The sequence below is a fragment of the Cyprinodon variegatus genome, unplaced genomic scaffold, assembly GCF_000732505.1.
Source record: "Cyprinodon variegatus isolate N-32 unplaced genomic scaffold, C_variegatus-1.0 Scaffold588, whole genome shotgun sequence".
In the NCBI taxonomy this organism is placed as follows: domain Eukaryota; kingdom Metazoa; phylum Chordata; class Actinopteri; order Cyprinodontiformes; family Cyprinodontidae; genus Cyprinodon; species Cyprinodon variegatus.
The window spans coordinates 489884-504605 of NW_015151041.1; the positions used below are offsets into that span (position 1 = coordinate 489884).

Consider the following 14722-nt stretch of genomic DNA (forward strand, 5'->3'; position numbering starts at 1 on the left):
TGGATAAGTCTCCGCTTCAACACACTGCAGTCAAACATCATTAGAAAGACTCTGGAGTACTAGAATGCATACTGAGGAGGTTTTTCTGCAATTTGATTCAGATGTGGAAGCGGAGACGCATTTAGAAGATACACAACACCAGACTGGAATGAATGACCTCTGGTCTACATTATCTCACATTCCTGCTTCACTGCTGTAATCAGGCTCATCTGATGCACCTGTGAACCACCTCTCTTGGCATTTAAGCTATTTCCCTTCACCTGCTCCTCCACCTATTTATTTACCACTCTTCTACCACTTATTTATTTATTTTATGTATTTGCTGGCTTGCTGATACCTGAACCTGTTGGTAGTACATGGTGCTGTGAAGTCATCAGCCGCCATATTTGTACTCCCTAGTTAGACCGGTCGGAATGTAAACAATACGTGCTCTACAGTATCAAACAATGATGATGTTCTCCTTTTCAGGCAGGCAGGCAGACTTTTAAAACAAGGACAAATTCAACACTTTGACACACATTTGCTGTTTGATAGCATCTGTAGATTACTATAGTTAATGGTAAAAATAGGAACATCACATTGCATATTCAGTATGAAGTCCATGAAATCTATAAATCATGTAATATAAAATATCATGCAAATGCCTCACAACAAATTTTTTTGCCAAAAGTGCCAAATAAACAATGTACATGTAATATACATATACAGATTACATTGTTATTGTAATTACATTACAGGCATTTTTATGGTATGACTCCGTGATCGTGGGGAGTGCCAAGATGGCGGCCAATCAGCAATCGAGTGAATAAATTGAGATCAGTGGCTTCGACAAACGCGGCAGATTATTGAATAAGCTTGGTGCTTGTAGAAGTCCAATGTTCTTGTCTCCTGCCTGATCTCTAATTCTGACCTCCACCACATTTCACAAATTTTCCTGCCTTGCCAAGCCCCTGTTGGACATCTGCTCTGCCTACTGCTTTCTGGACATGACATGGACGGTTACCTCGACACCAGCCCCACAGAGCTTTCTTTCGCCATCTGCTGCTGGGAGCAACCTGTTCTTCTTCATCTCAGCTTTTCTCAGCAGAGCGGTTCCTACATGCACCAAGTCTCAGATCCTTGTCAAATAGAGCATTTTGAGTGTAACTCCGTGTATGGCTCGAATATTGGGTTTATTTGCTGCTCGGGCATCAAAGTGGATCTTTTATCTCTTTTAATGATAAGTTGATATATATATATATATAGTTTGCACTGCTTCCAGGCTCCTGTAAAATTCCTGTAAAACATATATCATGTGAAACTTGTGGTAAAAAAAAATAAATAAAGACAAAATTATCTAAAACAGCTAATGTTCTATTTTCCTGTGGTGTTTGGTGGTAATTTTTTTTTTTTTTAAATCCACAAACAAGCAATGAAACTGAGGAGGGCGTTAAAGATTAGGGTGATGGAGAGGAGGCCTTTTAACCTAAATTATCTTCATGACTGGAAAAATCCAGAAAGACTGTCAGCATAATATTCAAAAAGGCACTTTTTCAATAAAATGTACATCAAAATAGGTATTCCCTCAAACTTTGTTTTGAGTATCAGTGACGTAACTCCCCTTAAAAATAGAACCTCTAAAAATTTTCATAAATCTAAATCTGTCAAAGGTATTGATATTTTTTAGCTTAAAGTTAGGTTTGGTTTTTAAGTGATGTTTAAAACAATTAATCGGAAATGATTAATCAGATTAAATGTGATTAGTCGATTGTAGAAATATTCGTCCACTAATTTAGTAATAAATTAATCATTAACTGGAGTATAGAGACTCTAAAACATGCCTTTAGCTGACAGAGCAACACATTTAGAGCAGAAATTATATCCAAATTGTAAAAATATATATATATATATAAACATTTTGCATTTAAGATTAAAAGGGCTAAAGAAATAAAAATGCTTTCGACTGTCAATATGCTCTTTCCAAAACTCCTCAAGTGGGAAAAGTTTTTTTTTTATTAATCAATAAACTGAAAAAAATAATCAACAGATTAATCGATTTGCAAAATAACCCAAAGAATAATATGGTCAGGTTAGATAACTATATATTAGTGGTAAATTACTTTTGAACAGTTTCCATACATTTTTTGCTTGTGTTTTTATTTTCACTTACTAGGTGTTGCAACAAGAGGAAAAGTGAACTCATTTATTATTTACAAAAGCTAAAAAAAAGATTCATGGTACAAAATGGCAAAGAAAATAGAAAACATATACAGTGCAAACTAAAAACCTTTAGTTGAGAGAAGAAATGTGAATTGAGCACAGATGGAAATGTGACAATAGTATTGGAGGAAAATACTGCTTAGAAGCTTAAGCAAAACATTCTTGCACATATGGAAGTTAAAATACATCGCATCTTATATTCATTTGCTTTAGTAGGTGTCCTGTCAGTTGGATTGGACTTCTGAGACCTGTATTATGCTGAGCTTTTACTCTAGAGAGAATTCAGTTGCAATTTTGGAATCTTTCCCTTTTCAAGTCCCACAAAGCACATATTTCAAATGCTTCTCATGCAGGGGTGAAATGAGAAAAGTCTGGAAGGAAGAAAAGGGGGGACATAAGAGACTGTGGGAGAGAGAATGGTGCAGTAGAGAACCACATGTTTCAAAAGCCGGGGTACTGGATAGATGAGATAAACATCAGTGGCTTTCACATAGGACCCTTTCTTTGAATCAAAATGAGTTTGTGTCTACAACCGTGAAAACATGTTCCAACCATATCACAAGGATGTAGTAACACGGAAATATTTGTGGTGACGATGAAATGGAAATTCATGAAACTCTGAAATAAGCCTGAAAAGTAGAGCGTCCTTCAGGTTTTAAAGCTTGATAAAAAGCACAGCGATCATCTGATGAGATTAGATCAGTGAATATTGTTCACACCAGATGCACACATCCCCAGGAGGACTGGAGTCCAGAGAGGCGTGGCCACACTCAGACAAAATCTACTTTCTTGGTCCAATAAGCAAAGTGGTGCATTCCGACAAATTACCAGCAGTGTCAAAACAGCAGAAAAAGTATCAACAGCATGCTGTTGATATGCTCTGTAATTAACAGCAGAGTCTGTTATTCTGTCCAAACACATCAATCTCTGAGCTCCAAACTAAGAAATCTGGCAAAAAACTTTCCTTGTTACACCTTTTTCATTTCCAAAACGGTACTGACATTGCAGCTCTGAGTATAAGTTGCTTTCATCTGATGCCACATCAGACCGAGGGCAGGTTCGTGCTCAGCCTGTTTTTCAGTGTGGTCCTGTTTCTCTGACTGTGACTGGATGGATGTGCTCTCTTCATCCTCTGACATGGAAGCCTGCTCGGAACTCATCAGGCTGGCTGTGTGTTTCCTGGACAGAGCCGCCTGTGGAACTGGGTGACAGTTTCCTTTTTTATTTCTGCTTCAGTCTCCTTGAACCCCAGTCGGCCTCAGGAGATGGCCGCTCACACTAAGCCTGGTTCTGCTGCAGATTTCCTCCTGTTAAAAAGGAGTATTTCCTCTCCACTGTCGCTACAAGCATGCTTAGTGTGAAGAATTGCCCTTGAATCAATAAGTTGATGCAATAACCTGGTTTTCCTTAGATAGAAACTTTGAACCACTCTGACTGTATGATCTGGTATAATTGTAAAGTGCCTTGAGATGACATGTGTTGTGAATTGGCGCTATATATAAATAAACTGAATTGAATTGATTTGAATTGAAGTCAAGCAGCTGAGGATCTGCCATGGGAAAAAATATTTGCCATGTTTTTGCTGTTTACAGGTGCTCCAACATTTCCAACTCATCAAAACATTAAAAAATTATAAAAGCTCACAGAACAAGGTTAAAATAGCTGATTACAAACCTACGTCTGCAGTCAAGAGTAGCTGTCTGAGTCTGCAGCAGCTACTGGATACATTTTGTTATTTCTCTGACCAACCTAATACTAAAACCACATTATAAGAGTTTATAAATCACTTTCACTCCAAAATTATATGAAAACTGCAAAGGTACAGTTTTTCACTTAAAACTTTGATGTTCTATTGAGATTACACTTTACAAAAAAAAAACCTGTGCCAAATCAAAATGCACCTATCAGAATGTCTCCTATTGTTGTGCCTTGTAACATCCATCTTAGACTTAGACTATTTTATTGTCATTTTGTATGCAAAGAGTGTTTACAAAACAAAATTTCATTTTGTACAGCTTTCATGACATTTCCAGTTCTTAAAGTGCAGCAGTGATCAAATGTAAACAGTGTGGGAGAAAAAAAACATGGTGCAAAAAAACACATTGATATGAAAGTTCAGAGCATTTAATATGTTTGGTTTGGTGTCATCTATTTCCCTTGCTTATTGATGTCAGAAAGGATTATCAGTTTAAGGTATTATCAGTGTTTAGAAACCTTTAACAAAGCTGCTGATTATGATAAAGACACTGGATGTCTTAAGTAGCAGCTTAAAGACAAACATTTTAATGTGTACTACTTTGTTTATGCTGCAGAGAACTGTGCATAGCGAGAGAGTAAAATTAGCCTCATGCTGATGGGTGTTGCCTTAAGCTCAATGAAAGGAAAGGGAAAGCTGCTGTGGGAGATACGGTACAAAGTATTTTGGCAGAGTAATCGACTGCAGATGGCAGCCGTTCGGTGGCTTTGGCCCACAGTGGCTCTTTGTGATGGCGAGGCCTGCCATGATCCAAAGGAACGAGGCAGTTTCCCCGTGTTGGGGTGTGTGCCGGTGTTATTCTGGCAACTCCAAAATCACGGGGCTAATCTCTGAAGCCCTGCTGGAATTGCAGACACACTGGAGGATCAGTTGAGAGTCACAGTGAGTCAACTGTGTCCTGACTGAATAGGATAAAACTGATTGATGGATCTAAAGAGACATTGAAGGTTAGACAACAAGTTTATATAACCTATCAGGGTCAAACTGGGTTAGATAAGTTATAAAGAAGAGCTTTAAAAAAAGAATTTCCTCTAAAGTGAAGCATTTATTCAGAACTCGCTCCTTCACAGTGAGCCTGTTGCTTCCTGAAGCTTTAGCAGGGTGTAAATTATGGGTGTCAGAGAGAAGGCAGTGACAGCATCAAACAGGTAACCCTATCTGTTCAAGCTTGAGGCATGGATGTGTTTCTCCAGATAACACTATCCGGGGACAACTGGAGCACAGAGCATGGCCCCCCATCTTAAATCATGTCCTCACTGCTTTTCTCCTTCAAAGAAAGACTTCAAGATATGGATATAAGGAAGCAGAGAGCAGTATGTTGTTGACTGGTGAATACGCATGCAAAAAACAACTGCAAAAACTGAACAAAAAACTGGATTATAAAGGCTGAGCAGATTTAAGTTGTTTACTTTAAATGTCTAATTTTTAAGATGGTTAAAATACAAATTATTTCATTGTCTACCTTTTCAGATTACACAGTGGGATTTGGTTATGTTTAATGTGATAAACCAATTTTTAAAAGTGCACAGTTCTAACAGATTGTTAAATAGTTGTTTTTTGTAAAAAGTCTTCTCTAAATAGAAATCTGAAGAGGTCCATGATCATTTATATTCATCGCCTTGAGTCAAAACTTAGTCCTAATTGAAGAAAAAACAGCCTATCTGTGGTCTGCACCTTCCTCCTTGTGCTTTAGCTGGTGCCTATTTTTAAAAAAGGTTACAATAAATCACAGGTGAACAGAAACACTCCAATAAACCTGCATGCATAGTAATGCCTAATACAATAATTATTGCCACAGATACTTAATTTAATTTAAATCTTAAGAACTTTGAGGCCATTTGAAAGCACAAATAAGCTTTGATCTAAATTTCATTTTGCATTTTCCTGCTGGAGGGTTAGGGTTAACTAGAGATGCATCGATCTGATACCCTGATCAGATATCGACTCTGATATCGACTGGATCACATATCAGATAAAGAACTACGATGTTGGATTCTGATCCAGTCATTTCAGGAAACTATTGTATGTTGTATTACATGTTGAAAATATCCATTAGCAGTACTATTTCCATGGAAGTATTATTCATTTCTTTTTGCTGCTAATGTACACTGCATTTGTTAATAAATAATATTAAGTGCACATATCTGTGTTAAGCTGATGCTTTTATACAAATGGTAGGTTATAGGGTTCACTCTTAACAGTAGTATAGGATCAGTATCAGATATCAGCTGAGCCCAGGTATCAGTGTCAGATTTGATCAGAAAAAATTGTGTATTTAAAGGTAACCTCCAGTATAGTTCTAGATTGTAAGAGGTTTCCAAAAGATTTCTTCCAGGATGATCTGGTGTTTATCTCCATCCATTCCCCCAACATCTTTGACCATCTTTCCCATCATTGAACCTCAGTGACAGTGTGTTGGTTTTCCATTCCTCTGGGAAATTTATCCTGGATGTTCAAGCACAGACAGTACAGAAGAATGTCCCAAACACACACCTGTCTTGTCACTCAGACCCTGGCTGTGCCCTTCACCAGTCCTCCTCCGTAGCCCACATATCTCCAACAAAAGGCCCCATTTCCCCATGGAAGAACTTTGGAGTTCCCTGTCTGCACCCATGCAAACAGCGCTGTGATCCCAGCCCCCTTCAAGCCGCACAAAGCCCCCATTGTAAGCCACAATCCCGGCCGCCCCCTCTGCTTTTCCCCTGTACCCTCTTCTCTCTTGCCCATAAACTCTTTCTCCATCCTCTTGTTTTTGCCCAACTGCCTAAATCCTCTTTGCCCTAACCACTAGGCCTCCATTCCCCTAATATTCATCTTAATCATCTTGATTTTCATTAATATTTCTGAATCAAAGTTTTATTTAGCTTGTTGAACCTACTAAATGCTAGATTGTTTTTACATTTTCTATATAATGGTTGTGAAGGATTATTATTTGACTAGTGCCTTGCCAAATTAATTATATCACTTGAACTTACTTTTGTGTAATTTACTGGGAGCTTGTATGACAGAGCAACACAAAGTAGAGCATAACTGTGAGATCTAGCAAAATTGATCTAGAGATTTTTTATTTATATAAAAAATAAAACTAGATAAAACAAAAAATGTGTGTTATATATTATTCTATATTTTTGGAATATTTTTTATTTATTTACAGCTTCAAGTATTTTAAGGTATGTCTCTACAAACTATTCTCAACAAGGATGGATTTTTTTCCTCTTTTCTTTAGAAAAAAATGCACAACTCTATGAGTTTCAGTGATGAGTCTCTATAAATATAAATTTTTAAATCTCTTCCAATATTTTAGGCTGGCCATAAGTAATAATTTTGATTGGACCAATTTAACACACGAGGAGACTTATATCTAGAGTTATAAATCTCTGACAAAGCATTTGTGATTCTTGAGCTACTTTTACTGGTACTCAGAAGAAGCTGTGATCCATTAGCTAAAAACAAATTAACTGTCTCTTTATGAAAAGTTTTATTTACCTCCTGCTGTTTGAGGTGATTGCTATCCAACCTAAACATATTCCATTTCAAGTTCAGAAAATAATATCACCTTTTAATCAAAATGCACCGACCCGATACCTGGATATCGACTGCAATATTGACCATTTAGCTGGATTGGATATCAGTGATTTGATTTTGGATATTGATCCAATCCAGTGTGCTTTAGATGGAACTGTGATTTATTTTTGCTGCTTATTTGTTGATAAAACATATAAAGTACATTTATCTGCGTTAATTTGTCACCTTTTTTAACAATGTTTTTCAAGGCTAAAGCATTCGCTCACATGGCTTTACATATGGTTCATATATTCAACAGTTGAATTGGACCGATATCGGTTATCGGCAGATACGCCCAACCATATTGCAGCGGGAAAATTGCTTTGATCTTGTTGCAGTCTTGTCATGGTATATATGACATGTTTAAGGCTAAATTTGTAGTTTCTAGTTTGCTTTGTTGGAGTATATAACACTAAACTACATAGGGAGATAATGGTCTCTTTAGAACCAACTGGAGCGCAAACACTATAGAAAAAAACCCTGGCAGACAGCAGCAAGAGTAGCAAACACCGTATGGATACACAGGACAGACAATGGGAATGCCCCAGCTGATTTTAAATCTGCTGTGGAAGTATTTTGGTTTCGTCATCAGAAATGAGAAAAGGTGACAATAGAAGAGTGCAAGAGCACAGCAGGGTATATATCTGGAAATACAAGCAACGTGAGGAATCACTTGACAACTCACCACCCAGTGATGTTCCATGAGAGTGTTAAGAAATTACAATCAGTTCAAAAAACTCTGCATGAAGCAATTACAACAGCACTGCCTCCAAAAGCACCAAGGATCAAGAAATACCAACATTCATCGTTAAATATAAGGCGAGTGATTTACATCCCTTAATAACTGTGGATGGCTTGGGGTTAGTGTCTAAGTTGGAGCCTAAATATAAAATACATCTATTTATATAAAATTAATATATAAAATACATATACTTCAGCGATGGTGCTAAGGCGTTACACCATTGTATCTGTTATACTATATTGTTGGTTGTGCTGTTCTTTTTACATCACTTTGCAGGTGATGAAGAAGACAGAAGACGTTTAATCATCTTTCTCCCTTTTATCTCCTTTTACTTTCATCTTTTCTCTTTTTCCTTGGTTTTCCTTTCCTACTCTACTTATATTGCAGTGTTCATATAATCTGTAATACTCCCTGCATGAATTATAATAAAGCTATTTACATGCATAAATCAAGAGGAACACTATGGCAATAGCCGCACTGCTCCACTTGTGAAAGTAAAATCTGTCGGGCTCTTTTTGGAATCAAGACAATTATTCTTATTGCCCCATCGCCAGACAGGACACTGAGAAAATAAATAAATACATAAATAAATAAATAAAAATACCATTGCAATCACATTTTAGTAGTTTTCCAGCTCTATACAGTGAAACGAAAACTGATGTGAAACTGCCTTAGGCAGCTTGAAAATTAGAATCCCTTGCAATCTTTTACTATTTTTTACCTATTTTAATTTATTGAAATCTAATACCGACCCAGTTTTGTTCCTGGATATTTTTATTTACCAAACAAAGCCTAAGTTAAGTTGTATTCATAAGTTAATATCTTGCATTTTAGTGGTCTCAATATGAGAATAAATGTTTGTACCTTTAACAGGTTAAAGCATTTTTTTTATTGTCATTCTCATTAGCATAAGCCTCCCCACAATATCACAATAAATATCGTATTGTGAGTTCGATGTGGACTCTTTTTCTGCAATTTGTACTATTAAAAAACTGCGGCAAAGGTTAAACTTTTTGTTTGAAATCTTTTAATAAAAAACACATTTTGCGTATCTGTTTATTAATGACACAGCTAAATATTAAACATATCAATGTCTTTTTAAATAATTCCCCGGTTACATAATCCAGAAAACTAATGCTTTATTACCTTTAATCTCTTTTCCATAAAATAATAATTAGTTCTGCCAAGGCCTTAGGAGAAGAACAAGAGTGAATCAAACTGAACAGGCCTAAGTGAAAGCATGCAGACACAATTTATTTTACCTGACAAGCTGAAAGGTGAAATGAAGGGGAAACCTCAAAATGAGTAAAAACAGTCCTAAAGAGAGAGGCTAACCATAGCAACCCTGGATATGACCTGACACAGAGCAGTGATAAGGGGGACATTCCTCACACTTGTTCCCTTGTGTTTACTAATTAAAGAAGAAGAAGAGTGGGACAAAGAAGTCTGAGCCGCAGCAGAGCTTCCAGCAGAGCTGGGGTATTTTTTTATTTTCATCTTTAGTGAAAGGAAACTGAAATGTCTGGGAGGACGAGGGGAGGTTTATTTTTCCTCTTTATTTCTCCAGGAAAAACTGGAAGAAAGAAAAGTGAAACAAAAGATAAGAATGCAAATGAAAATAAAAAACGTAGAGTAAAAAGAGACTGCATGTATAAAACATATATAGGCATGATATCTAACCGGGGTCCAGATGAGGCTGATGGGCAGCCAGGAGAGCTTTGTCCACGCTGACTCAATTCACAGAATTTAGCACAGCACGGTGCAGAGAACAGGAACGGCGGTGACCTCATTCCACAGGCGGCTTTGCCCCGTTGTGAGCAGCCCGAAAGAATGAGCCGCGAATTAGGGGTCAGAGAAAAGAATGGTGGCACAGGAGACATGCCCCATATTTTCAGAACAAACGTGGCTCGCTGTCCTGCGTCTGTTGTGTCCTAATCTCATAATCAAGGTCAAATACTTTTTCCAGATTCCTCTGCAATGATGAGGATGACTGATCAATTATTAAATGAGATATCTGCCTCAGAACTACACCTAGAACTCCCCCAGTGGCTGAGATCTAACATTTTGAAAGTTCTTTGGTGATTTGATCAGCTTGGAAAATCAGAGCTTAACCCACCCGCTGAGCGCACCACAACAAAGCAATACCAGGTGGCTTAGACACAGACACCCTTTGGTTGGGATGTTTCTATATAAACAAGGTTGCTACAACATAGAGTCAGCATTCAGTGGGTCCTCATCATTTCCCTGCTAAAGCCTTTTGACATTTAGTCATTTCTGAAATAAAGCCGTCAGCGCAGGACATAAATTCATACAAACCCTGGGGGTCTCCAGCATCCAGAGCACCTTAATCTAATACAGAAAAGTTTCTCTGCTTCAATCTTTTCTATGATGGAAAATCTTGTATTGATGAAGGTTTTCCAGCTAAATTAGCTGTCTACTACCTCCAGGGAATAGAGAGGGATGTTCATCTGGAATGGGTGAACATACATATTTTTGCTCATCACTCATTTAAGGGCAGTTTGAAATGCTAACTTCATCCTCATTTTGCTCTTTTTTTAAGTTGGTAAAACCTGTTTATCTGGACTGTTCTCTCACTCAATCAGCCTCTGCAAAAACCCAAAGAGAGATGTGAACTCTTGGACTGCTTGTGTTTGATTTTGAATTAGATTTATAAAAAAAAAAAATTTGGTTTAATTGCATATTAGGTGTGTCTGAATGTGTTTGAAATCAAATGTGTCTCAACACTGTTTAATAAGCAAATCGAAATCTAGATAAGTAATTTTTTCTTGAAATAAGTGCATTTGTTCTTGAATTTAGGAGGTAAGTTAGACACTTTGCCAATGAAACATGACAATTTACATTTAAAATAAGAAAAAACAATTGCATTGTCTTATTTCAAGCGCATATTATCTTATTTTAAGAGTAAAGATGCTCATTCCATTGGCAGAATACTTCATCTACTCAAATTAAGGCTAAATACACTTAATTTAAGAAATTTTTACTTATTTCTAGATTGTTTTTGCAGTGATACAGGCTATAAACTGAAAAATGTCTCTCCCTTTTTGGTTAAGAAGGAGAATTCATGTGAAAAATATCTGATTCACATTTTTTTCTTAAAATATATGCAAAAACATTAAAGCTCCACAACTTGTGTGATTCTTTGCTCTGGTGTGTTTTCACTCCCCTGGTTGCTCTAAAGACAGTTGTGTCCTTTTCCTCAAAGCTTACATTTGGTGTCATACATTCCTAGATTCAGAGGAACTAATGAAGAAACAAGGATTGTTCTAAAGCAACAAGCACATTTCTTTAAGGCAGTGGAGGCAGTGCCAGTGGAGGACATTGTTAAGAAGTTGGCAAAATTAAGCCCTCCGGTACTATAAGAAGACAACAGCACCAGTGGACATGAACTCCAATGCTGCAATGCAGTGAAAACATCTTAAGAAGGGACATGAGGGACAAAGAGGTAGGACAAGTAAGGACAGTAGATCTAGCTGAGTTCAACCCTATCTTGTTCCAACAGAGAACGAAGCTGACTATGAATTTATCTACAGTGTGTTGCACATACCCCAACAACACTTTAGAAGTCCATTTTATGAGGAAAATGGGACAATTAAATATCAGTGAGCGCTGAGGCAAGAGATTCAAATAAATCACCATCTGTACTTGTCCTACCCAGCGATGCAAACAATTAATAAATCTCCATCTAAGCATTCTAAGTCACAACCATCAACTGTGCTTTATGTGCCAAATTCAAACTGGAACATAAACCTGTGGTTTGTATATACTATGTATAATGCATGTGGTACATAGATGTTAAGGGCAAAATTCCATACTTTACAAATACAAAAAAAAGTAAGGAGAAAACTAACTGGAACATTATGAAATACCGAAGAACAATAAACTAGAAAACACCTGGAAAAATGTAAACAAACTGAACAAATATGGCAAGCAACAAACAGCAAAAATGACAGGATAAGCCAAGCCATAAAGAACCACATCAAAACTAGAACATGGACTAAAGGACCTAAAACTTTTAATTCAATGTGATTTTATTTTGCGTAATAAGAAAACCTACTGAATACAAACAAAATAGTGGGAAAAAAAAGAAATAACAAATAAATTAAATAAAAAATAATCTGTTCATGAGCAAGGTACTTTAACTAGTCTGGGACAGTTTGTTTTTTTAGAATCATTTACAAAAAAATTCAAAAGCCTATTTATTTTAAGAAATTATCAATTAGTACATTTGTATATATTATTACCTTATTTTGTTTTGTGTTGTTTCAATTACCAGAGTGAATTTATCATTTTCTTTAATGGGAGGGCGTGCAATCTTTTAAGCACAACTGCATGTTGTGAAATTCTATCTGTAAGTGATCTAAAATACTTTCAGCAAGAGTTTTCAGGTTTGATCAGTTAACTCCTATTTTATTTTTACTGAAAGTGAAATTACACCTATAAATTAATGCAAAGCATAAATCAACCGTTCTGCAAGTCACCTGGAAAATCACCAGCAAGATGAGACTTGCTAAGTGTCAATACATAATAACACACAATAATAGCAATAATAACACAGGACATGCTGATACAGGGTGTATTTTACCTTGGAGCATGCAGCGGTACGCTGACTCTGAGATGGCATAAATGTGCGGAGGCATTTCATGTCTCTTCTTTCCTCTGTACATCTCTATGATGTTCTCTGAATAGATGGGCAGGTTCTTGTAAGGGTTGATGACCACACAAAAAAGACCGGAATATGTCTGCAAACATAGAAAGAAGCAACAAATAAAATCCCTTTTAAGGAACACAAACCATTTTTTATGTGTCAGATTGAAGAAAATATGTTAAACATCAGTGTCTTTTAGATTTAAAGGGACGTCTACATTCCTTTCCTTTTAGATCATCTAACCTGCACTGCATCAATCCAACAAGACTTATCATCACACACTTTTAGGAGCTTACATCATAATAAGAGGCACGCAACACGGTGACAGATAGAGAACAGAGATTGACTCAGATTTAAGGAAACAGTGATTAAATGCAGCACTAAAAAAGCCACACATGTGTCAGACAAACCTTCAACGTTGTGATGAGATTTTTTTTTTTTTTTTTACATCACAGAAGCTAAAAAATGAATCATATGATGCTCTAACTGAAATGCTCTGCAAAAGTTTTGTGTTATTTCTAACTGGTGGCATTGCATTTGGAAATGCAATTATCCCCAAAATGCTTCCCCAGAGAGGGTGTGTGGTACCAATCATTCTTCACATGAGCTGGAGGATAAAACAAGCAGGCATGAAGGCAGCCAGCGCTGAGTGAGAAGCCATAGTGGGGTAATGGTTTCTCCCACGCTGCAGATGCTATAGGGGTCTTTGCCTTGTCCCTACAGATGACCCCCAAGGGCTGTGACCTTTTGGGCTGATTTTCTGGCTGTCCTTCCTTTGGGTATCCAGTCCATAGGAAAGGATACACTAACAAAAATATTTCCCCCACATTTTAAGATTTATATAATTTCTTTATATAACAAACTCCAATTTACTATTTTAGATAACTTTAACACAAGCCTATTATCCAAACCTTACATGAGGAATATTCATAAGTTAAATATAGCTAATTTATTTAAAATATTTTCCTCTCCACTGTCGCTACAAGCATGCTTTCTTGTGGTGGATTGCCTTGGAGTCAATGAGTCGATGCAATCAACTGGTTTTCCTTGGATGGAAAACTTTGGATCAGGTTGACTGTGTGATCTGGTTGAATTGTCTCTGTAAAGTGCCCTGAGATGACATGTTGTGAATTGGTGCTATATATAAATGAACTGAAGTGAATTTAACTATGTGCCATATAGCTGAAAATGGATCATCATATGATCATTTTAAAATCAGTCCATATCATTGACCATTGATTAGTGTTTTTTTTTACTCTTTGACATCATTTAATTTATAACCTATTTAAATGCAACCTTTAAAAATAGGTAATCTGTACTCAGTGGCGGTTCTAGACCAAATGTACCAGGGGGTCAGGAGGGGGCCAGCGTGTTTTCATGGGGGCACAGAAAAGCATGAAAATAAAAACAGAGCAAAGGATTCAATTCATAATTTAGAATTTTTACATATTTTTGACTTAATTTAAGTTAAAATTACCCTTTTTATAAAATCTGAATTAGCTCTCAAGGAAAAACAGATAAATTCAGCTGTAAAATATTTTTTTTTTTTTTATTTGTTTTTAAAAAAAAAATTTAGCAGATGCAAACTGGGATCCTATGTCACCTTATTGTTTTTAAATAATTAGTAAAACAGAATTTGTAAAGAAAAAAAATGACACAGATCCAAAAAACCACCTATCAGTAACCATGTCTGTTCCAGTGCATTTGACCATTAGACTTTCTTTGAATATTATGTCTTCAGTACAGGGGCCATAACAGGGGCCTGGATATGATCTACAAGGGTACTTGCCCCCTT

General features: G+C 36.6%; 1 protein-coding gene across 1 annotated transcript in view; it reads right to left on the reverse strand.

The window, feature by feature from the left end:
* The window catches only part of LOC107095973 (myosin-10), an 82941-nt gene that overhangs the window by 54712 nt on the left and 13507 nt on the right, over positions 1-14722 (reverse strand). Inside the window, exon 3 of the mRNA XM_015392379.1 lies at positions 12865-13021. Within this exon, the coding sequence (XP_015247865.1) occupies positions 12865-13021 (157 nt within the window). The remainder of the gene's footprint in view (positions 1-12864; positions 13022-14722) is intronic.